This window comes from Aulonocara stuartgranti, assembly GCF_965226115.1.
Source record: "Aulonocara stuartgranti genome assembly, chromosome: 22".
In the NCBI taxonomy this organism is placed as follows: Eukaryota; Metazoa; Chordata; class Actinopteri; order Cichliformes; family Cichlidae; genus Aulonocara; species Aulonocara stuartgranti.
In genome coordinates, this window is record NC_138957.1 from 19,791,446 (window position 1) to 19,816,207 (window position 24,762).

The window sequence follows — 24,762 nt, forward strand, 5'->3', positions numbered from 1 at the left end:
TAGTGCAAACGTCTTGAGATATCCTTTCTACTTTGCTAGGAAAATGGATCTTCTTGACAGACATCCTTCCAGTGAAAAAGATTTCTGATAAGACTGACCAGTAGGTCTATGAACTGAAGAGCCAGATGCATTCCTGAGCTGTAAATAAAAACTGAAAGACCTTCAGAAAGCCTCAAGAACAGAGATCAAGAAGTTTGGCTGCTTAAAAGCAAAATATAAAGACAGCAAGGGGTGACTCAAGTCTTTTGCACAGTGCTGTGTCTTGTTTAAGTCTTTGGCAGTTTGGTCGTACTTAGTGAGGCTGAGATGCCGCATTGGATTTGTGCTGTAATAGCTGCATATCTAAAAATTTTCCTCCTGACAGATTACAGAAATAAATCGTGAAACTAATCAAACTGAACATTTTACACAATGAAAACAAATTAAAATAAGGAAAGCCTTCCCAAACCCCAAATCAATTTTAAAAAAAAGTAATAAAAACAAAAATAACACTTCTGTTCTCCTGATGTGCAGCTGTGTTAAGTTTTTTAAATAAATGCAGTCTAAACCTAAAGATAATGGGTTTACTTATCATTTCCATGTACATGCTAAGAGCTGTTGTGGACTTGACAGCAACATGAAGTGAAAAGACGTCAGTCTACCATGTACATTACGATAAATAGGAGACTAATCAGGGAACATGTTCCCTTTTCTTGCTGATGGAAGCTCAGAAATCAAAGCACTAAAACAAAAAAATAAAAATGTCACTGCAGTGCACTTTCAGTTCTTTTTATTGAGAGTAAACTTTGCACTGACACTTTCATTTTTAGTTTTGGCCACACATCAAACCCTTTCTTTTGACCAGCTGGGAATGTATCAAGTATAATCTGTGAGAGTGCAATTTCAATCTCTTAAACTCTGAAGATGTCAGATGAGGGAGCATTAAATCATAAACACTAATGCAACCGCTTGCGTGACGCCATCGATGCCACACACACACATACAAAAAAAAAAAAAAAAAAAAAAAAGGGGAATATTTAGCCGCTGTCCCTCCGCAGCCCCACCAAACATCCGACATTCGGCAGCATGTTTCTGCAAAACAAAGACGCAGCGTGTGCCCAAACACTGACGTGAATCCCCTCCATCCTCAGGGAGCGGAGCCTGAAATGTCACAACTGCCCTCACATCTCAGCGGGCTTCGTGCAATGCTATGAGCCAGCTACCTTCACAGTTCTCACTTTATCACTTCAGGTTTCAGAAAATGCTTAAAAATCAGTTTTAAGTGAGTCAGTTTGAGTTTTACAAAGGGTGTCTTTGTATTTGTTTGGCATGCCATCAAAGGACATTTAAAATCCCCACATTTATTCTCATTTCACTCCCCAGAGCACCAAATCAGTCCTCATCACAGCAGGCAGTGTTTAGTTCCCTTGTAAACATTGTATTTGGGCAATAAAGTTTAAAGATTTGAGGCTTGATGACATCCCAGCAGTTACATTTCCAAGGCGGCGTCAAATCAAAGTACAACATTCACATAAAGTGTTTTTTGATCATCGTGGAAAAGCAGCGGATTCCTTCAGAGAGGCTCAAAGAGGTTTTTCATTCAGGGCTGAAAATGTGGGCGCTGCGACTCACCCGTGGGGGGGGGGGAACTAAACAAAATCAGTGTATTAAAGTGTTATCATCATCATCATCATCATCTTTCATTAAGAAGCATGTTTAAAAAGCAATGACACTAATAAATAGCAACAGATAAATACAATCAGAACAAAACAAAACAAAACAAAAGGCACACAGATCCAACAACTCTGGTCTCAACAGAAAGAAACATCTTCTCTATAATTAAAGGAATAAAAAGAATCAAATACAGCAGAAACCCAAACCCACGTCCCATCGATTAGAGCACACTGCAGGGTGCTATAAGTAGTGGAAAAGATATGATAAAAAGTTACATAAAACCATAAAATGTGCTCACATTTACAGTATTTGTTATGCCTGCTTTGGCTCAGAAACCGCACGACTCAAAGAACCAGCTCACACGAGCACCAAACAATAAACAGATTCATGAATCAGTGCAGCAGCGTTTTAACAATATATTCTCATTTATTTTACAGTCGTATAAACACCGTTTACAACAGCTTCTGTGAAGACAAAACTTGTGAAAGTGGCTGAAATCTCGCTTTTTATGAAAAATCAGCTTGTTTAAATGTGCTGCAGGGTAAAGTCAAACTTTAAAACACATTGTGTATAATCCAAAGTGATAAAGCATATCTTAGTTTACCATCTGCTAACTGTTTACTCTTTTAATTGGTTTAACATTTAATAATTTTGATTGGACGACTTGTTTGAAGCACTTTAAACCTTTTGACTGTATTTTATTTATCAGGTTTAATAAAGTAAAGGATCATTCTGAAGTCAGTCTTCAGCTTAAAATGCCAAATTATTTCCTCCGTGATATTTGTAGTTTTTTTAAAATCAAAGCAAGTATGAATGATCTGAGGAGGTTAAATACTGGATATCATTATTCTCAGATTAATTTGATTGGTTGATGCATTACCTCATTTAATACCCACTGTATTTTGTGTGCTACGTGAGATCTGGTGCACTAGCCAAAGTGGCAGAAAAACACTGTAAATCTCTGCAGATTAAACATGAAGATGCATCTTTGATACAAAACATTTGAAATGTGCAGCGAGTAGCAAAAAAAACAAACAAAAACAACCCTCCCCCCCCAGAACAAAAAAAACAAAAAAAAAAACAAAAAAAAACAGAACTCAATCTGCTCTGCAAACAAGCACCCACTGAACTTCCAGCTTTATGGGCGCTGCTCTGCAGCTGGGGCTGGCCTCTGACCTTCACGTGCAGAGAGGTGCTGTAATAGTGTGACGTTTACGCAGCAGACTGTGCCAGTCTGCTGAAAAGAAAGATCAGGACTGTATTGGCACTAACACAAACAGGCACAGTGTGCATGAAGGTCCAGAAATCAGAATTAGGCCCTCTGATTGTACAGCACGCTATAAACAGGCTCCAAAGTTACAGTTATCTTCATATATTTGGCTCTTGGAGCTCTGAACTGGCTTGTGGTTGGGTTAGTGTGAGAATCAAGTGTAGTTAAATGAGGCAAGTTTGGATTTCAGCATGAACAGCACCAAAACTTCACCCTGAACAAACTTAGGAGACAAACAGAAGAGGTGGGGAATTAAATTAAAATAAGAAAAAAACTAAACTAAACTAAAACACGGAGCATTTTGTTGTGTTATGATATCAGTAGCTCTCCGTTCATGGTTTAAACACTTCAAAGAATAATTTGTCTGTTTTTAGAGCAGACAAAAAGCACTTAAAAATAATCAAAACGTGTATGACATCATCTTTCCTGGACAGAGTCCGCAGGTCTTTAAGTCCTCTCTAAATACAGTATAATACATACAGTAAACACTCCACCCCCCAAACACAGGCACCACCATCACACATCTTGCATCATCCATCAGTGCTTCTCTCTGATTGGTTTTCTTTCTCTTTATCTCGGCTCTACCTTCTCTTTCTCTCTACATCTGTCACTTTCACACTAGGTGTTCCTGCTCCGTCCACTCTTCAGGTGACCGGTCCTCCTCTAACTGAAGGACGAGGTCTGAGTCTCTCTCCATTGCCGGGGCAGTGTGTGCGGGACTGTTTCCATGTTGGGAGTGTGAATGCGGGTGTGTGTGCGCTTCGTCCAGCGACAGGTCAGCCACACACCCTGCATCCACACCCTCTTCTCCAGAGTCTCTTTTTTCCAGCTCCAGAGTGCTCGGCCTCGACGTCTTCACGCCCTCGGCTCCCGGTGGGCCGGTCGCCGACCCTCTGCCTACTTCCGACTCGCCCTCCAGGGGCTGCCGGATGGGGGCGGAGGTCTGGCTCTCAGTCTCGGTGTGTGTGTCGGGAGAGGAGTCTGTCTCTGTGGTGGGCGGGGAGGGGATGAGAGCCAGGCTCTGCGGGTTATTCTGGGGGTTTATGTTGTTGTTAAACCAGGCCATGATGTTATCCAGCAGCTGAGCGCTGGCTGTGGGGTCCAAGGGCTCCAGGCTCTGAGGGTCACTGGGGGTGAAAGGGCCCCCTGGGGGAATCACTGGTGAGAGCAGCAGCTCTGGCTCAAGCTCTGGAGATGGGAGGCACAACTGGGTAGGGGGCTGGGGGTCTGATTTAGGGGGACGTTCGACGGCGTAGGCAGCAGGGCGCTCTGCGGTGTAAGAGCTGCTGTGTTCGGGGCAGGGGTTGTAGGAGCTGTCTGGTTTAGGGTTGCTGTTGTACGTGGCTGCATGTTCCCGGCTATAGGAACTAGGATGTGCGGGGTTTGGAGCGGGGAGGCAGGAGGCGGCGTGCTCAGCCTTGGCTAAATATGCACTCAAATGGCAGGAAGTCTGCTCTTTGCTGTCATAACGAGGGTCTGTGATGGTGATATGATCGAGCACATATGGGGCAGTCAGTGCACTCTGATCCTGTCTGTGGCTGCTGGGGTTGCTGCAGGCAGGTTCAGTGGTGTAAGGAGCAGCATGTGTACTGTGTATGTATGTGTGGTGTGAGCTGAGCTGCTCCTGCGTGTTTGTGTCCAGGTCGTAAGGAGTGGTTATGCTCCCCAGTTTCATAAGGCTGTCTCCCAGCTCCAGCAGCTCTGCGCTGAGGGAGGGAGGAGGCGGAGGGAGGGGGAGGGAGCTGGATACACAAGGCTGGGAGGTGGAGTCTGTCCTGTTAGGCGGGTGAGGAGGATCCAGGATGGACGCGGGGAAGGATGAGCCTCTGGCTCCTGGAGGACCCTCTGTGTTGAGAGAGTGTAAAACAGCATCGACCAGGTCTCCCGCTGGAGCCGCTCTTCTCTCCTGATCCACCCTCCCCTCCATCCCTCCCTCCAGTCCTCGTTCTCGGCGCGACTCCTGCAGCGACAGCTGGATGGCCAGAAGGATGTTGGGATCGTCTTCGTCGAGCGAGCCGAGCGCTCTCCTGCGACCCTCGCCCCTCTCCGTGCCTTCTGAAACACGAAATGTCACATTAAAGCACAGACTGCTGTGCGTGGCTTGATTACAAATTGATCCCAGTGATCGATGGCTCTGGGTGCTTCGACTGGAACAGACTGATGGAGCAATAAAGTAAAATCCCATTTACTGGTTGTCTTGTGCACTGACAAGACAATTTATTAATATAGGCAGGATCCAGAACAGAGTGTTTGCCAATATACTGCCTGTACCGGCTGTATACAGAACAATAAATTAATGAACACTACACTGTATTAATCTGAAATTTTTTTTTTGTTAAATACTTGATATAAGCCAGTTATACGGTGCATTAAAATGCTTGCCACACCTGTGTTGTCACTCCTCCTGCTGGTCTCTGGTGTGTTACTGCTGCTTCTAAGGCTGTGCAAACTCAGCATGTCTCCTCTGCGCCGTGGTCTGTGTCTGCGACGGTACTGGATGTCAGCATAATCCTGCAAAGAGTTATTCGAGTTCTATTATAAGAAAAAGACAACTTGAGGGAGCTATTTTGTGTCAGGCAGCATCAAAATCTCAAGCACAGAAAACAACATTCAGCCCATCATGCTTGTCCCTAAATATGCCAAAAAAAAAAAACAAAAAAAAAAAAAACTGGTGAATTACCTGCGACTGTCTCTCTCTCTGATCTGCTCCCAGTACGGAGTGCCGACTTCCCATCTTAACACACATAAGCAAACTATGTCAGCTGCTGCCGCCGCAGTCATGCATTAATACGACCTCATACACAAGTAGGTCACTAAAGCGGAGGTTTAGGAAGTAGCATTAGCGAGGCATGAGCCAAGATATTAGCAGAACGAAGAGAAGTTAGTGTTTGTGAGTGTGGTGTGACAGAAGGCGTTTGTGTTTACCTCAGGAGAAGCAAAGCCAAGGTACTCCCAATCCCACGATCCTCCAGGGTAACTGAAATGAATGTTAGCACACAATTACTTTTTTTAAAAACACATTTGAAGCAAACTAAACAACACTCAGCTTCAGTTTAAGTTCTTATGCCACTTCTTTATCCCCTGAATCCCTCTAAGTGGCTCTATGTAGTAGGGCTGGGCAATATGACCCAAAATTCATATCTCGATATATTTTAGCTGGATGGCGATATAAGATATATATCTCGATATTTTTTTTTAAGCCATAAAGTAAGAACAAAAAGAGAGTTCTTAGTCAAAGCTGTTTCCCAGATGTCACACAGGCACTTTTATTAACATACAGCACAGATGTACATGAAAAATTACTCAAAATTAAATTATGAGCATTCATTAAATAATAATGCTCCATAAATAAAAGAAAACAAGGTTGTTTTTGTGCTAAACAAAGAGCTCACAATTGTGCAGTCAAAATGTAAACTAAAAGACGCTGAGCGTAATAACAAAGACAGATTTCACAGCTGCTCTGTTCCCAAGTTTTGCTGTGTGACTGACAGCCTGGAGTTTGAAATCCGCTTCATAACCACGTCTCTTACAGGTGCCATTTATGGTCCTTATACACACACAGTACGGTAATATTACGTTGATGCACAGTACGTATCACTCCGCGAAGCTCCTCGGTAGCCGTAATGCGCCGACAATCTATCAAGCGGTGCAGCTTACCAAAGTCGTACTCAAACATTTTTGACAGATTGCTGAGCGCCGTGTACCACATAAAATCGGTTCGCGGCCATCAAGCACAACCAGAATTCATACATAAGGCGCGCTATCAACTTTTGAGAGAATGAAAGGATTTTAGGCTATGCAGCCCGTAGGGACTAGCGCGGTTAGCTCGTTAGCGCGGTTAGCTCGTTAGCATGTTTAGCTCGTTAACACGTTGACGCCGTCCAGCCCCACGCATGGGGCGATGCGCAGTAACTCGTTAACGGAGATTTGCCGTGTCCGTCTTGTCGCTGCCTGCACGTGAAGCGATGGGGGAGGAGGGGGAGTTGTCTTCAGTGAAGGCGAGGCGGAGTAACGTTGCGTAGAGACAAAAGTGGACGAAAGAGAGGCAAACTTGCGGCTCCACAACTATAATTATAACGTAACATAGACTATATCGATATAAAGGATATGGTCACATCTTATATCTCGTATAAAAATATATCGATATGTTTTAAAAACTCGATATATCGCCCAGCTCTACTATGTAGTGAATTTGTTAACTTGAGCCAAAATTAGAACCATATTGTCTCTCTGTGCGTTGTGTGTGTGCTTTCTTACTTCCTGCGAGGAGGCTCTGGAGAGTCATTGGGAGCGACGCCACGGGCCACTGATGCCAAGAACTCCTGCCTCTTCTGCTGCACCAGGCGGGCCGCGCTGATGATCTTATGGCACGGCGTCCTCAGGTACGGACGGTTGACCTTCTGGGCCAGATCCTCTACGACCATCTCTAAGTCAGTCTGGGAGGACAAACAGAAGAAAGTGTTGAACACCGTCTTCCCCCCGTCAGACCGTGTAATCGTCTTGCAATCAACAGTGGTAGGTTGATCGTGCTGCTCAACTTCTGCATGACCACTTGGTTGCATCAAGTACTTACACTTGCAAAAATAGCGCAATCACTGATTTTTCCTAATAAGAGGTTTCCATCCCATTTATAATCTAGTGTGACTGAAATGCGAAAAAACCCATTAAACCGACTCTTTTGCGTGTATATTTTAACAGATGTACCCAGTCCTCTGTCCACCAAGGCCATAATACACCCCAAAATTTGTTTATGTTCTACACAGTTTACCCCTACAGAGTCCAGGAATCCCTGTAGGCACTTCAGGGGTGTTAGTCCTGTTCATGCAGAGGATGCACACTTGTTGGATATATATTAAAATACCTGCATGAGCTCAAATATCTCTTTCTGGGTGCTGCCTTGCTGGAGGAAGAAGCCGTATGGGTAAGAGCACTTCAGCACGCGCCGCGTCTTCAGCAGCTCAGTCACGCCGTCCTCAATGAAGCGTGTGTCTGGGGGAGTGCCTTCACCTGCAGAAGAAAAGACACGTGTTTTATAGCTAGCCATGACTTTAATGAGCACAGGATTAATGTCTTATGACCCGGACGCACCAAAGCTTGGGTGTGAGTCTGAAAGGCATGACCTATTTGCGCTTTGGCAAAAACAAATATGCTATTCTCAGGCAAACGGCTTGCAGCTGACAAGCAGTTTACTCAGACTTCTTTTGAATCCTTTTCATGAGATCAGTGCAGGACACTTACGGCTAATGAAGGCCCTGCTCAGCTGCTCCATCTTCTCTTTAGCCGTTTTTAGCAGCTTTTGTTCCAACTAACACACACACAGACACACACAGACACACACACACACACACAGAAGAGAGAATACACACACCAAATGATCACGAGATGTTTCTCTGGAAGCATTTTAGATTTTTGGGCGAGGTTTGCATCGTTATGAACGTATCTGTCGAGTGTATTACCTTGTAACTGTGTTCATGGTTCTTGAAGCGAGTGTAGTAGTGCATGAAACGGTCCAGCTCCTGGAAACTTTTGTGCTTCTTTTCTGCCTGTAAAAAAGAAAAACTCTTACTTCATTTAAACTCCTCTGTGTGTGTGTGTTTACTCACTGTACTCAGTGAAAGAGACTGAACAACTTCTATATTTGTGTGAATACAGACTCACTCAGCTATACCTATTTAGCTGCTCATTAATACATATATCTTTTTTTTTTTTTTTTTTTTTATGGACCAAAATCTAAGAGCAATGTTTTCAGGGGGAAAGGGGGTCCAACCAGGTACTAACAAACTGGACCAAAAAAATAGTGTCCAGCAAGTGTTTTTACATCAGTGGAAGCTTATATGGGATAAAGTGTGTGTGTATTCTCCATTTTATGAGTGAGTAAGTGTTTATACCTCTACAGTCATCTCTTTGGACTGCTCTTCAAGTTGCTGGATGACCTCATAGCGAGTACAGCGATAGTAGCCACCTGTTGATGAGCTGTGTTTCTTCCACTCCTCCAGACAGATCCAACAGAAGTCATACTTACACTACACAGAGAGAAAAACACCAAGGTTAATTTATTAGGAATAAAATTAAATACAGAAAAAAATTTTAATACACCGAGCAATCAACATTCATGCCTTTAAACGAAGACACACAGCAGACAGAGTTTAGTGTTTACCTTAGCACACTGCATGTGGTTGCAGCCCTCATTCTTCTGAATGGGAGACTTGCAGTTGGCACACGGTTTGGAGTTGGTCAGCAGCCACAGGCAGTTAGCAGCATCCTCATAGGCCTCGCTCACACCTGCCACTGTGGGAAAGCACACACAAACACACAGGTGGACGCACACACATTAGCAATATCTCTGCAGTCTAACACCTGGCCTGCAGACACATTCCGGCACATTACGCAAATATTAGTGACTTAAACACCTGCCAGCATCACATAAAATACAGCAGGCACATCCAGATAAGACGTCCTGACAGCTGCTCTTAGCTACCATATTGCTGGGCAGTTAAAGTTACAGTAAAACAAACAAAACAGCACAGGCATACACTCTTCAGGCTTCATCTCTGTGACTTTCTGGAGCCAGTTCCTCCACATCTGACAATCACATGGCTCATGGGCCTCGCCAAGGCACTCCCTGCAGACACCGGGAGATAAAGAGAGAAGTTAATAAAGTCAAATCCAGCTAACCAAGACTACATAAGCATAAGAGCAAACACAGAATCCTAAGAGTTTCTGGGAATAAAGAAAACAGAAGGGAACACAAAAGAAGTAAAAGTTTCTGATAAAACAGATTTGGCTGGCGTGGTTTCAGATTAAGCAGTAATAACTCTTTTTTGCGTAGTAAGTTAGAACATGTGTATGCACATTTCATAAAACAATATTTATTCATGCCATTATGATCTGTGTGCACAATGCTGACGTTACTGCTCACACAGCAGCCTTTGTCCAGCTGCATGAACATAAAATGACTATAATATTTAGGTGTTCGGGTTAAATAACACACTAGCCTGTAATGTAACAGATCCAGACTTGTGTCCGACTTTGCTAAATTACATGTCAGTGACAGTGTCAATAAAACATGGCCATGTCTGAATCATAAATCCTGCAGCTTACCAGCAGAAGAGGTGACCCTTTCCACAATCAACAGCAGGTGAGGGCAGAAGGGGGAAGCTTGATGGGTCAGTGTCCCCCGGGCCCGGTCGGGTCAGCCTCACCGCCCGCTCGCAACGAGCTGCAGGACACCAACGGATGGATGGATTGTTCTCCACAAATGCCTGCAAACGGGGATGTTGGAAACAATGTCAGAGAACAGACAGGGAATGTGACGAAACAAAGAAAATGTCACTAAATAGTGCAACAAGAAACAGAACAAAGGCCCAGTCTTGAAGAGAAGGTGCAAACGATTATTTTGATTTCTACCTTGATGTCAAACTGCAGATAGCGCTGGTCCATCTCTCTGGAAACCACACTCTCTATCACATGCACAGGCACAAGCTGGTAGCACTCATATGCTGGACAGAAGATATTATGAGCATCTCCCTCCTGAATCTTTACATTGAGGAACCTGAGAAAGACACACACACAGAACTGAGCTAAAACACATCTGCTTCAATAAAAAAAACACACACGCTTACACACTGAATGTTCATGCGCGTACCCTTCCCAGCAGGCTCTGCAGAACTCGTGGCCACAGGACATGTCCACTGGGTCCTCAAAGACTGAGATGGAGCAGAGACAGATTCCACACTGCAGGGGGGACGGAGCAAATCAGTCACATGATTTCAAATTTTTATTTTTATTTTTTTATTTCTGTTGATAAGATTACTTCTCTTTGACATGTCATTTCCATCCTCATACACAGAGGAGAAATGCAATAGCAGAACCAGTTCAGGATGTTCTGTCTTTGATTAACTCTGTACTTTTGAGGCCACAGATTGCTGGACTGTTGTACTTTAGCCATATCAGACTCTCTGGCATTTCTTCTACGGCCCAAACAGCTTTTATCTTATTCTGCAAATGTTCCACCTCACAGGTCAAACATTCTGAAAACCTAACAGAAAACCTCAACGTTGATTTTCAGGCAGACTTCCTTAAGACTGACAGTAAACCAGAGGCTAATGTTTATATGGAATGACAAAGAATTACTGCTGATGGCCTTGATCCCCTTTTTAGTAGGATTAGACATTAACCTGCAACCACTAGATAAATGAGACATCGTTTTCTGCCTTCAAAAAGAAAGCGCACAAAGAGTCTACCCTGTACTAAATATGCCTTCATACATGATCTATTTTTCATCATGAATGACTGATGTTCTTATATTAACATATATCACCACTGCTCACCATGGCCAGGCCCTCCTCTCCAGGCGTGAGGCAGCTGTCGGTGGTAGAAGTGAGAGTGAGAGTGAGGGGAGAGCGTGGGGTCCTAGGAGTGCGGGGGGAGGGCAGGGTGTCCCAGGCGTTGTACCCGCTAGGCGGTGGGGTCGGCATGGTGACACCAGAGCGCTGGCAGCAGCCCTCAGCGTCGGACATCCAGGCTTCCAGAAGCTTTTCTCTGTCCCAGTCTGAGCAAGTCAAACGTTATTAGAAAGACTGAGACAAACGCATGCATCGTGACAACAGCGCTGCGAGGGTTACTTAAGGTCACATATGAACGTCAACTTTATGACAAACCATGTGCTCGAAGCAGGGCCTCTGCAGTGAAGAGGGGGGCTTGCAGCATGTCGGCTGTCTCTACAATCAACATGTCCTTCAGCCTGCGCAGATCCTGAATCTTCAACCCCTCGTAAGGCTGAGAGGATACAGAGGGGGAGAAATGTTAGGAAGAGAGAAAAACCCGCAGTCAGAGAGAAGGTAAAAGATGGAAACAAAAACAGAATATAAAATATAAGACTGAAAAATGCTAAAAGAAGTGAAAAAGATAATGTGGAAACGATAAAAAGGACTGGGATGTGGGGCATTCGGGGTTGGGGGTGGAGGTGGGTGAGACAGATTAAGCATTAGCATGGATTTGGCTGCAGGAAGGAAGATCAAAATGCTATCAGCTGGCAGCAGCCGCAGCTATACAGCGGTGCTGGTGACCTCGGTTTAACTGGGACTCTGAGAGACGTGGTGTGTGTATCTGTGGATCTGTGGATCTGTGTATTACTATATACGTGTAAGAACCACTGTAAGTTGTGGATTGTGAAGAGAGAACATCAACAAGGGACAATCTGGCCAAGAAGCTGGAGACCCAAGTAGAAATATTCTAAAAATCTATAAACAGTGTCTGCACAAATGCAGAACACAAAACACTAAGTACATTTCAGGTTGGACACAGTGTTGAAACAAAATCACATACATGACCTTCAAAATACAGACAGCACATTTCGCCCCCAGATTGTTTTAATCTACACAGATTAGCAATGGTGACCTCACTGTCCTAAGATATATAGTCTTGAATCTGAAAAATAAACACACTGTACAAGTTCATGAGGGCAACCATCTACCTCTTTATCTTCACATGATTTAAATTTGACCTGCTATGCTTACGCTTATTTTCTGTCATATTCATGTTACAATGATAAACGCTTATGTTGATGTCCAAAGTTTCAAATAATGAGGTCAACGTGCGTGTAAGTAATCCGTGTAAGCCTAAAGCTCAGGATTCAGAGTGCCATAAACGCTCTGCTTCACGGACAGAGCGCCTAATCTTGGATCTTTATGATATCAGTGGAAACTGATAACAATTCTCAATATGGTCATCTGAGGCACACAGCTCCGACTGTGAGACAGAAGCTCCTCGCCGTTTCGTTTTTTTGGTCACGATGGGCAACCACTCAGAAGAAAGCCGCCTTAAAGAGAGAGGAGCTAAAGCAGCTTGTTCCAGGCAGTAGATGAGCTTAAGTCCTGCACAAACATAAAATAAATACACATTATTCTATACTGTGAATTAAGCAAAGCTATCCTTGATTAGTGCTGTGCCATATCATATAATGGCAATAATATCGGTATAAATTCTGGGCTTGTCTCATTGTGCAACAACACAGACAAGCAGACACGTCTGAGAGCGAAAGCTACGTGTCATTCTCTGATAACAATTCAGTATCTAAAAAAGGAGCCACTACAGTACTTTGCAAAATATGCAAGAAACATTAAATTTGTTTCACCAATTGAGGCAAAACAAACCATTGAGTACAACCAGGCTATGAAGAAATGTGAGGAGCAGATACTAGCAATCAAAACTTAAATGACTGCACCGAGTCCCGCTGGAGCGCTCACTAGCTGCACTCTATATGACAAGAAGACCAAGCTGTGGGTGGAAATTACTGATGCATTTATATGGTGGTAAATGAGGGCTTTAAGCAACTGGTTAAAAAGCTTGACCCAAGATATTTTTGTGCTTATGCCATGTCACTGCTATTGTACGTTCATGCTGCTGCTGCTGCTCTGAATCAATGGCAGTAACTTAATGAAAAAGAAGAATGGAAATGCTATTCATTTCATTTCAAATGCTCCACCTAAAGAGTAATCTGGTGTAATCACATTATTGCCATACATTTACCAGTCCTCATTATCTTCATAAAACAAAAAGTCGAACCTTAAATCTGATAAATATTTCAATTCTTGTTTGAATTTTTACACAAGAGTTGTTTTCTATGCAAAAATATAATCATAAGATCTAAATGAACATGCTTGTGCACAGTAAGGATACTCCTTGTCAAGCAAATGTTTTAAAGACTCAACAGTGACTAAAAAGCTTAAAAATAACTTAGGCCAGCAGGGAAACCCTACATCGGGTAACCACGGTCTCACCTCCTTGTACTGCAGCAGGTTGGTTTCACCGTGTGCGTCTGTGTGTGACTGCTGAGCTGAAGAGGAGGAGAAAACCATCTGCGACTCCAGGCTGAGGGCCAGCTCGGTGTGGTGGTGCCGCTCGGCGTGATCGCATGGCGTCAGCTTGTCTTCGTCCTCCACAAAAAGGTCCGCCTCACTCTGGATCAGCAGCTAGAGGAGGGACGAGGCAACAAAAGGAAGGGGAGAAAGAGATAATAGAGAGAAACAAGAAATTAAGGCACTTTCAACAAATGACGCAGAGGAAGGAAGAGGCAAAGACAATGGGAGCAAACAGCAGGAACACAAAGGGGAAGATGAGAAAACAACAGGACAGGAAACCAAAAATATGGGAAAGGGGAAGAGATGAAAAAAATTACAAAAGGAGCAAAGGCAGACAGTGAAAGAGATTTAAATCAACAGGAGTCAAAAGACAGTTTTTGGTAAGTATAGATCAAGAAGGTTGAAGGAAGGATGCAGAAGCCAACGGAAAAGTCTTTAAAGTTTTTATCTTAAAAAAATCGAATTTCTGATTTTCACAGGGTCGTACATGTGAGATTTATGAAAACTTTTATTCCAGAAGGTTAATTTTCTGCCGAAGTGCTCGTTTGAGCTGGTAAAATACAAAGCAGATATACGAGGAGTTGGCATAATTCAAAATCATTGGATTGTAGATTATTTGACTGTTCCAGTTACATAAAATACAGATCACCTGCAGAGAAAATAGGTGACCTTTGGGTAGTGACTACACATGCAAGCATTCATACAGGGTTAAAAGAGTCTGTTACTTAACAGACGTATCTGTATTTTACTGTCATTACAACCACTTCATATTCAAAAAGTGTATTTTAACTTTGAATCAACTAAACCACATTTTAAAAAAGGGTTAAATTATTGTTTTTTAAGCACTGCCCTGCTTTTTGACCTTTGGTTGAAGGTCAAACCTCTTTGTTGGACTCCAAACATTTTCATATGCATGAAAAACCCTGGAGTTTGAATAGCGTCCAAGACTTTGTCTCACCTCCACACAGCTCTTCATGCCTGCAGCGGCAGCATAGTGCAGACAGGTGCTGTGGTGGTTGTCGGTGGCGTTAACATTAGCTTTCTCGTACTGGCCTCCCTCTAGCCTGGCCCCAGTCCAGTTCAGGATCATCTGGTAATGGAAAGACACACCACATGTGTCAGCTGTGGCTTCATAGAATGCAGTTTATTCCCACTACCATGCAAGCGTAGACACTAATCTATATTTGCCCCCCCGTGCGTCTGTACCTGCAGGCAGTCTGCACGGCGCTGCTCGTCCCTCTGTGGTCTGGCCAGTCGTGGTGACAGCGCTCCCTCTGGCAGCAGCAGGATCTGTGGGCCTTGGCACAGCACATGCAGGCAAGTCTCATTGTGCACATTGCGCTTGTTGGGGTTTCCTTCTTTGCTGAACAGGAAGGACCTAAATGATGCAGACAAGAATGAAGAGATTAGATAAAAGAGGGTAAAACCGGTTCAGAGGTATTCACATGTGAGGTGGAAAGAGAGGAAAGGCCTGACAGTAACAGGAGGAAGGCTTGAAACAGAGTCAAAGAGAAGAGGAAGATGAATTATGGAAGTAAAATGGACAGTGAAATGAAGAGACAAGGTAAAGATGGCATAATATCGACTATTTCTGTTTAACATCTTTGAGATAATGGACATGCTGGCTGACGGGTGTGAGCGCAAACACATGCACACAAACACACACACTTAGCGGGTGATGGATGTGCCAGTTGCTCTGGGAGTAAGACTGTAGCTGCAGTTCTGTTTAGTAAAATAGTTTCCCCTGCTTTATGTCTGTGGAAACCTCCATTTACTGATTACCTCTCCACTCTTTTATATGCCTCAGCACCTTTCCCTTTTCAAGTTTCTTTTTACATTTTAAAAACCAAAGTCTCTTTTTGTTTTTCCCCCCACACCTTCCTATTTGCGATAAAGCCAGCGAGGAAAAACAGATTCTTTTTCATCAGCGGCACAGCACAAATAGTGTTGCACATAAAATGATTCTCTCTAATGCAAATCCAATAAAAGGAGAAGAAAAAAATAGGATGTCACAGGATTGACAATTGTAAGGACACCAGCTGAAAAGATTTTGTAAAGCCTCGCCCTCTCTTGCACAATTTGGACACGGCAGTCGATGCTTCTGAATTTGAAGTTTCTCAGTGTGTAGTCCTTCAGTCTATTCCTCCACTGCTGCCCTGCTTTTCCACTTTTGACCCTCTTATCCTGTCAGCCACAAGCCCCTGCAGCTTCTCTCTAATGACAGTGCACTGCCAATTCATCCGCACAGCAATAATCACTAATTATTCCCTCCCAACCCCAACCCAATACCCCCTCCACCACCACCTCGACACACATATGCATGCACAAATCCCGATGTTCAGGATGGATGGCCCTAATATAAGCAGGCTGTGGGGAGGTCACATGTTTTGTGTTGTTGCTGTGAAGTTATTAGTGGAGGGCAGGAAACCTCAGCGGAGCGTTAAAACTAACTACTTTGTCGTACACATGGCTGAAAAGCAAATCAGCTTGAGGAGACTCAATGCGTCCAAGATATAAATAAAAAAATAAATAAATGAAGTCGGCAGTTGAAATGTACTCTTTTGATTCTTTCAACAAAAGAAAAACAAACTGTTCACAATGACGTCCGAGTTGTTATTTACATATTTTTTCCTGTGACTTGTCGTGGAGGAAGGGTTACACTTCCTGAACTACACCCAGTTTTCCAGTAATAGGTCTACTTGAGATTTTCCAGTTTGCACTTCTCACGGGATTACTTGCCAATTCGACCCACAGAGACGACTAGCAGAGAGCGAATAAACACGAAGCATATACGTGTTAAAAATAATCTGAAACAGACTCTCCATCCACCAGCCCACGCTCGTCCTCTGTGAGTCTTTATTTTGTCTGAGATTTCTCGGTTGTCTCTCTATTGCCACTGTCCAACTGAACTGCTGGAACAAAGAAGCCTTTCCTCTGATGCTTATCAGGAGCAGAGCGCTGCGTTCAGCACGCCTCTCTGGCCCATTATAGGTTAGTAGGAAGGAACACAAATAGCACATGGATTGATTCACTGTGTTATATTCTCAGACGCATTAAGCAGTTGCCGAGTCTCAGTTTTTTTCCACCTCCTTTAAACACAAACGGCCGTGTGCACACATGCAGATAGACAGATAATGAACCCCCCGCCCCCCGACCCCCCATAATCATGGTAAGAAAGGCTAAGAGAGAGGACAAATGGGAGGAGGAGGAGAGGAGGAAGACTACTGAGTCACTGAATCAGCTGTCATGGTCAAGGCCAGCAGCTTGATTATCTCTGCAGGAGGTAACAAAGGCCCACTGGTGTGCTGCTTGCTATATTTTTCTATAGTTTGACCCCTTTTCTTAAGGCTGTGTTTGACTTAGTGACTCTGTGGTTTTTGTCAGTCTGTTGACTTGATTGCTGTTGATGGTGCTGTCTGTCTATTTCTGCGAACTCTTGTTTTGAGAAAGTGTGCAGGCGGTGAAACTCCTCACAGCACAATAGCCATGCAATGAATTCAAATCTTTTAATACTCTTAAAGAGGAACTGTAGTGATTTAGCACCGCACTTCATTAAGCAGAGAGACTCACAAGAAAGAGCTTTAAAGGAATGTACACAAAAGCGGATGGAATTTCCCAGTAAGACTTGCATAGTACTGGAAACACACAAGCCTTAGATCAGATCTGCCTCTCCAGCATCCTTATCAACTTCTCAAAATTGTAATACAAGCTTAGTCCACATACTCTGTGAAGTCTATGAAGCTTTACATGAGATGACCTGAACAGCTGTATTTTCAGACATTAGGAAGCTTCGTGCTGATGCAAAAATATTCTAACAAGAAGCAAGAAATGTGCCAGTGAAGCTAAAAATACTGAAATGTTTTAGTTACTTTATTTACCAGGATGTTGCGTTTGTCTTTGACTTCACTACAGTGTGAATGTCTCGCTAGTTTCTCTGTAATTTCTCTCACCAGATTTCAGTTTGTGGCTATTACTGCGTGTGTGCGAGAGAGCAAGCAGGCGGGGCACAGTAGAGCAAGCAGCATGGTAGCAGAGCAGGAGTGCTACTTGAGTTTATGACAACTCGTTAGCCTGCAGCAAACATCCAAGAGGTGTTAATTTGTCGAACAACCAAAGGCGGACAGATGCTGGAAGCTACTTAGACCACAAGTAGCTCAGTGTCTGATTTATAGAGGAACCACCTAAGGCCTCAATCACACAGGCCTAGAGATTGGTCAGTGACCATCCGGTCAACCACCGTTCACAAAGGAAAAATTTGTTGGCAAGAGGTAGTTTGAAGCTGCTGCTTTTTGATAGGTGAAATTTGTCGCAAAGAGGATACTGCACTGACAGCCACTTTTCAACTGCTTTGGTTGCTAGCAGGTTCGTGCGATTGCTTGTAGTTTGTATGAAAGATGCCGACTTGTCTGCAAATGCTTGCAAAGTGACAGTGAAACTGTGAGATGTGCGATGCAAAGTGAGACTGACAGATGGAGACCAGAGACTCTCCCATCCCCGCCATCCACTGTTCTTTCTGTATATTTAGGGCTGTGCAGTTTCTATGTCTGGAATGGTGATTGTACAACTTTTACACAGAAGGCTACATTCTCCACTTCTGGTTTGTGAAGCATTCTCAAGTGTCACTAGAGCTCTTAAGAGTAAATACCAAGTGTTTACAGACAAGTCGGCATCTTCCATGCAAACTACAGGCAATCTGCTATCAACCAGAGTAATCACAAAGAAGTTTTCAATGCAGCACTCTCTTTGCGATCAATTTCCAGCAACCATTCGCCAACCAGTCAGGGAATAACATTTTTCCCTAGCGACCAGCAGGGAGCAGCAATCAGTCTCGAGGTCTGCGTGACTGAGGCCTAACAAATCCAGCAGGACCAGCTCGTTTCAAAGACAGCAGGGGAGCAATACTTAAACCAAGTTTTCTTCTGTGCTGAATAACACAAAACAAAACAGGATGACAGAGAAAACAGCTGTTGTGTGCACGGTCAGCCTAGAAATAGCAGTTCTGATAACAGGTCCCGTGAACTCATCGCGTATTAAAACAACAACAAAAAAAATAAAAATCAGAACCTTTAACGAGACTCTCAGAAGTGCTCATTCAAGCCATTGGTCATTTTTGAGATGGTGGCTTGCAGTTTTATATCTTACAAAGTAAGTGCCTTTAAGGGTCTAACTACATTTTATTTCCACAGCTCCTCATGGCTAATGCACTTTCCCCGCTCCCTGTAACATCATTTACATAATCTTACAGTATATATGCGACTGGCGTCTTTGGGCCTCCGCACATTAAGTGGCCTTTCTTGCCATCAAAGGCAATTACAGATATGGTGATTCTCAGAAATGTCTTAAATCTGACATGCTGCTAATTGTTATTCAATTTAACATGACTCACTGCCCTCCTAACTGCACTGGATAACTGCTGCATTGCATGAGACTGACTTTTACCTGAGCAGACGTGTCATGGCGTGGCGGCACACATAGTGCATGGGTGTGTTGTGCTGGTACTGCTCTCCATACGATGCGTTTGGGTCCAGACCATCCCTGAACTGAGGGTTGCCCTCGTACAGCTGCCAGGCCAGGGCCTCGTCACCGTTCACAAGGGACTTGCGGAACTTGGTGGCTGTGTTTCCCATCGCTTCGGGCTCGCAAACGGCCACCTAAAACGAAGCTGTGGCCAATGCCTCACTACTCCTCTCTTCCTCCTCCTCCTCTTTCTCCACCCCCCCGTACTCCACAGGTCACGACTTAGAGCAACATGGTTCAGCGTTTCCTTCCCTGCAAAGAAGAGAAAGGTGGGAATTGGTTAGAGAGAAAATGAAGTTGGAAAGAAGGAATAAGAGCAGATGAAAAAAAGGCAAACAATCGATTGAGTCCATTCATTGATTAGCTGTGTGTTAGATGGACAGATGCCATTTTATAGAAAATAGAAAAGAAAACAGAGAGACAGAAAAAAAAGACAGTTGTAAAGAAGCCAGGCCAGAGGGGAAGGTTGATGATATCCAAGCCATTGATTTGTTAGTTGGTTGATGAAAGACACAGTCGATATTACCACAACTGACCATTCTGGACCATTGTGTCCAGTTAGGTCACTGTTGTAAGATAAAAAAAAAAAATCTGCATGTCTTCGACTGTTTACATGCTCTTCTGCTACTGAGACTCTGAGAGTGTGTTAAACCATGCAGCACTAACATGCTGGACCCAAACCAGTTTTACTTTGGCCCTCAGCCGCTAAACGAAAGAATCACAAGCGTCATAGCTATGGCTGCCCCAGCAGAGCTTACTCTCCCAGCAACAGCTTATAAACCTACTGCAGATTCACAGGTTATCAAAATATAACCGTTGGATTCCCACCATTTCCTTAAAAAGAAAAACTGGCCTGGAAAGCTTCCCCCCCCCCCATATCTATCTATATATATATATCTATATATATCTATCTATCTATCTAATCTATCTATATCTATCTATCTAATCTATATATATCTATCTATCTCTATATCTATATCTATATATATATATGTATATATATATCTCAAGCAATATAAGAGATGAGAGATATGGGACACAAACAAACACTTCTGTCCTTTCACATATTGTACATTATCTCTGCTTGATGTACACGTCTTCTCCACCTCTCCTTCTTTCTCTCTCTTACTCACAAACACTTACACAGTTTGGTGTGCCTTTAACACACGGTATTACATGCTGTAATGAGTGGACTGTGTAATGAGTGCATGGGCCTCTGTGTGTATTGCGCTGTTGAGGGTATCATTACAGTCTTCATTCTATAGCCATCTGTCTGGCCTTCACAAAGAGCCTCTTTTTAGCCCGGCTACAGTTGGCCGCTGGCTGGCCGGGCTCTGGAACATTTGAATAACATGGCTGACTGCCTCCCTTTTCTTTGCTGTGACAGAAAGGGACACAGACAGGAAAAATACACACTGACAGACCGGTGAATAATAGCCACTGCAAGTTCTCTCGTGATGCACACAGCAGACCGGATCTTGTGTGTGTTTGTGTATATCTGGAGGGAGGTCGTGGAGGGGGTCGTGGGGGGGTGGTGGTGGTGGTGGGGACTGTAGTTAATAGGTCAGTCTGTCTGTTTGGCTCTGTTTTGTGCATGCTGGTTTACTTCCAGTTCACTTCACATCTCCACGTACCTCCCTCTCTGTCTCTCATACTAAATAAGGACAGGAAGTTTGGACATGAAGGAATTTTGGAATTCCAGCGATCACAAGTGCCGCTGTTCACAGTAAGAGTGCAGCTATTGACTTTATTACACATCATTCGATGGTGGGGTGGAACTGAGGCACAGTAAGTGTTCCACTGCTTGTTAACTTGGCACTCATCTGCTAGGCTGAATTTCAGAGGCATGTTTTATGAATCACGCTTGAAAGTCAACAATATTTAGTTAGCCTCATAACACAGAGCTACTCAGAACAGGCCTCTGATACATATGGTCTTCCCCATTTTAGGCAATGCAATAGTTGTGACGTAATGACTCATGAGCTCAAGAATCCTAAACACATGAATCCCGTCAGATGACTCCCACTAACAAGGACTCAGTCATGGTGCTCGAGCTTCTCGGAAACCCAGTCAGCAACACACCCCCATTTAGACCAAATCACGCAAAAAAAGCAATTTATGGTGAAAGTTTGGAAAGAGTCTGCAACTATTGCAACAAAACAAGTAATGGATTGCTCTTTGCTTTCTTTTTTTTTTTTTTTTTTTTTTATAGACAAATGAATCACTTAATATCAAACAAGATTCAATGTCATTAGGATTTTGACTAGCAGTTATTTTTTACTTATTTATTAGCAGTCTAGTCTCATCCTTAGTCAATGAAATGACAGAAAACAGTTGTTTCAGTGTCATAAATTGTAAGATGACACAAAAAAGACTGTCCTTACTGACCAGTGATTTATAATAGCATTCATACCAGCAAATCTGAATTTTAGAGAAGACAGAATATGGCAGTGTGTGGCTGAGGGACCGGGTTGTGGATTATTTTTCTGCTGATCCAATAACTGACTAATGATTTGAGATCTAATTACAAAACAGGCATTCAATGCTGGGTTTCAGTCAGTCCTGTTAGGCAACAGCTTAAAAGGAAAAACCATACCCTCTTTCCCCTATAGTGTGGGGATCAAGTTGCTCGGTTATGTTGGTGGTGGGTTGGATGACAATGCAACCATTTGTAGGGCACACTGGGTCACTGAACAGTTTAATACGCATGAAAATGATAATAATATTATTTAAGTCCAACTGAAACACCTATTAGGAGAAATTTTGGACTGATGCAACAAATTAAGCATTATCATGTTTATCAAAGCTGGAGGGATGGAGGGCCTTCCCGAGCATTTTACAGCCAACCCCAAAGAGTCCTGAAGCTGTTCTGAAAACACACACACACTTTGTTTGAGGGTTTCCTTGAATTTGCCAATCTTACGTTCCTCTGATTTTTAGGTTTTACCAGTTATGATGTGCTGCAAACTATTGTGAAAGTAAATTCAAAGAGGATCAAAGCATTTACGTTCAACCTGTCACAAGCCTAATTTAAAGCGATCGCTTTAAATGAAAAACAAAAAACAATCAAACACACATAAAACATGACAGCCACTGGAGTGTTGCTGCTGTTATCAAAAGTTGCTGTCAGCTGTAACACGTCAGTGGTAAAACCTACCCAAACTCTGGGCAATCAAGCCACTCTATAACTGCTGCGGGACAATGTATGGTCGTTAAAAGGGGCATAAAACTTGTGAGTCAAAGGCAGAAGCTGTGTTACAACATTAATAATAATAAAAATAATACGATAATACAGCGCGACTGACTTCACTAGCAGCTGGGCATTTTACCAAAATTAGCTGGGTCGCCGTATATCGGCTAAATATTCAGGTCAGACCTCGTGTGGGTGTCTCCGAAGTGTGTCAGCATGAAATGGAGCACAAAACAAACAGTGGCCGACTTCTCTCTTCATGTTTGTGTCCATGCGGCCCCTTGGTTAAAGCTCCTTTGTTCAGCAACCGTACAGTCTGCTTGAATTACTACCCCAACTGGGAAGCGAGTAGTAGGTGTGTAGTTTCTGTAATGCTGCCGAACAAAACGCTTTGCCGGTAGTTTTAACGTTTTCGCAGGTTGTGGCGGCGCCGCTGGGAAGCGTTAACACCCAGTGCAGCTTACCTTTCTGCCGTTACCGACGCTAGCAAAGCGTCTATTTTCCTGTCTCAGGTTAACGTTAGCGAGATATGTTAGCCTCAACTACCTACAGCCGGGCAGCATCTCCGTCGCTCTACTTACACGGTCGTCTCACTTGGTCACTACTTCATTCGGAAACTTGCATACATCCAGGGACATTATCCTGTGGCTGTCATTCGCATCCCCGGCTGCGGTTCCGCTGGACCATCCTCTCTGCCACCGGACCCGGTGGGGACAATGATGCTGTTGCCGACAGCGGAGGGGCGAGACTGACTTCGTTCTCTGTGTTGTTGTTGCTGCCAAAGGGAAAAGCGTGTTGCGCATGCGCAGCACTACCTGTCACGCAGAGAGCTTTCACCGGATTGGTCGGCTATCTGCGCTCGCTGGTTGGTTGGTTGGTTAAAGTCAATATCAGTTAAGAAAATAATAATAATAATAATAATAATAATAATAATTTTAAAATGTAATTAAACTTTAAAAATCCGAGAAGAAAATTGAAAAAGAAAAAAGAGAAACAATAACAACATTTATGATGACGTATATGAAGGCATGAGAAATACTTTATTTGTCCCATATTTGGGAAATTCTTTTTGTTTTAGCAGTAACGAAAACAGGAGACCTAGCTGGAGGTGCCAGAGCTGGAAATCCTAAGCCCAAAAGAACATTCATGGGTGTAGTGAAAGAGGACGTGCGAAGGAGTGGTATGAAGGCAGATGATGCTACAGTGACCCCTACAGGAAGCAGCTGAAATGATGATGATGATCATCATCATCGTCATCATTTGTGTATGTTATTGGTTGCATGTAAATGCCTTTTATCTCTCTGATTTTGTTTATTGACCTACACCACAACTCCAAATGTCTTTTAGTCACTCAGTCTTTTGGTGTCACCAGCTCCAACAGTGCTCTACCAGCAGACCAACAAACTACACTGCATTCTCAGCAACTGAGTGAAAGCCAAGCGCCATCATTTTGCTGCACGTGAGTTTTGGATACAGCCTCTGCATTTGGCCTTCCAGTACAACCTGTAGATGTGAATGCCTAGGTATTGGACTGCTCCATCAAGTCAACATCTTGTCCCAGGACAGAAACGGGGAATATAGCCATCCTCTTTCAGAAGCAGATGATTACTTCCAGACCACCCCACAAAATCACCCACCAGTGCGCTGTACTAGTAAAAACAACTGAACTGTTATGTTATTTGCCACAAACACTTTGGGGTTAATTCCTTGTGTGAGTTTGACAAATTACCAGTGTGATATATATGAACATAAATGATCATAGGCCAGGAAAGCATTTTTATATCTTTGTCCCCTTACCCTGCAACCTGAGACAATGCACCACATTTTGATTGGCTCAACTTTACAAGTCATCACATGTGAGAAGTGCATCTAACCCTAGTAACACCTCAAAAAGGAACAGGAAATGCACAAGTGTATAAAGAGTTTAATATAAGAGCATAAAATGAAATCTCAACTTCAGTTTTGATATTGAGATATATGATCACACAGTCAAACCTTCAGCCTTTACAGGTTGTGCACATTTATCTATTTAGTTACAAAATGAATATCAAAGATTCCCCCAAAGATTTTGGTGGGATGTGATAACCACAGTTGCAATTTGGGAAATGAACAAGGCGCAACTTATTTATTTGCTTGTTTAATAAAACCTCTCCATAAACATCATTACTTCAGTGTGATACAATATAGAATTATATGCATAGATTGTAACACAAAGTGCAACTAACAAGAAAAAAAACTAGATCAAAGTACTGTTTGATGTAACCTCTCTG

General features: G+C 43.3%; 1 protein-coding gene across 3 annotated transcripts; it reads right to left on the reverse strand.

The window, feature by feature from the left end:
- Positions 1–754: 754 nt before the first annotated feature.
- On the reverse strand, positions 755–23,261 carry LOC309698665 (ankyrin repeat and IBR domain-containing protein 1-like). 3 transcript variants are annotated; one of them, XM_082521258.1, is made up of 21 exons: positions 23,074–23,261; positions 19,225–19,554; positions 14,992–15,163; positions 14,744–14,875; positions 13,705–13,896; positions 11,584–11,701; positions 11,254–11,474; positions 10,569–10,657; positions 10,331–10,475; positions 10,025–10,185; positions 9,457–9,545; positions 9,081–9,211; positions 8,812–8,946; positions 8,380–8,466; positions 8,162–8,228; positions 7,785–7,930; positions 7,181–7,359; positions 5,849–5,900; positions 5,604–5,657; positions 5,311–5,434; positions 755–4,975 (listed from the first exon to the last, which is right to left on the reverse strand). In XM_082521258.1, the coding sequence occupies exons 2-21, from the start codon at positions 19,410–19,412 to the stop codon at positions 3,537–3,539; spliced, it is 3,921 nt and encodes a 1,306-aa protein (XP_082377384.1). In that variant the 5' UTR covers positions 19,413–19,554; positions 23,074–23,261; the 3' UTR covers positions 755–3,536. The 3 variants fall into 3 exon arrangements, with proteins under 3 accessions (XP_082377384.1, XP_082377383.1, XP_082377385.1); XM_082521257.1 differs by having other exon boundaries at positions 755–4,978; XM_082521259.1 differs by lacking the exon at positions 5,604–5,657 and having other exon boundaries at positions 755–4,978.
- Positions 23,262–24,762: the final 1,501 nt, after the last annotated feature.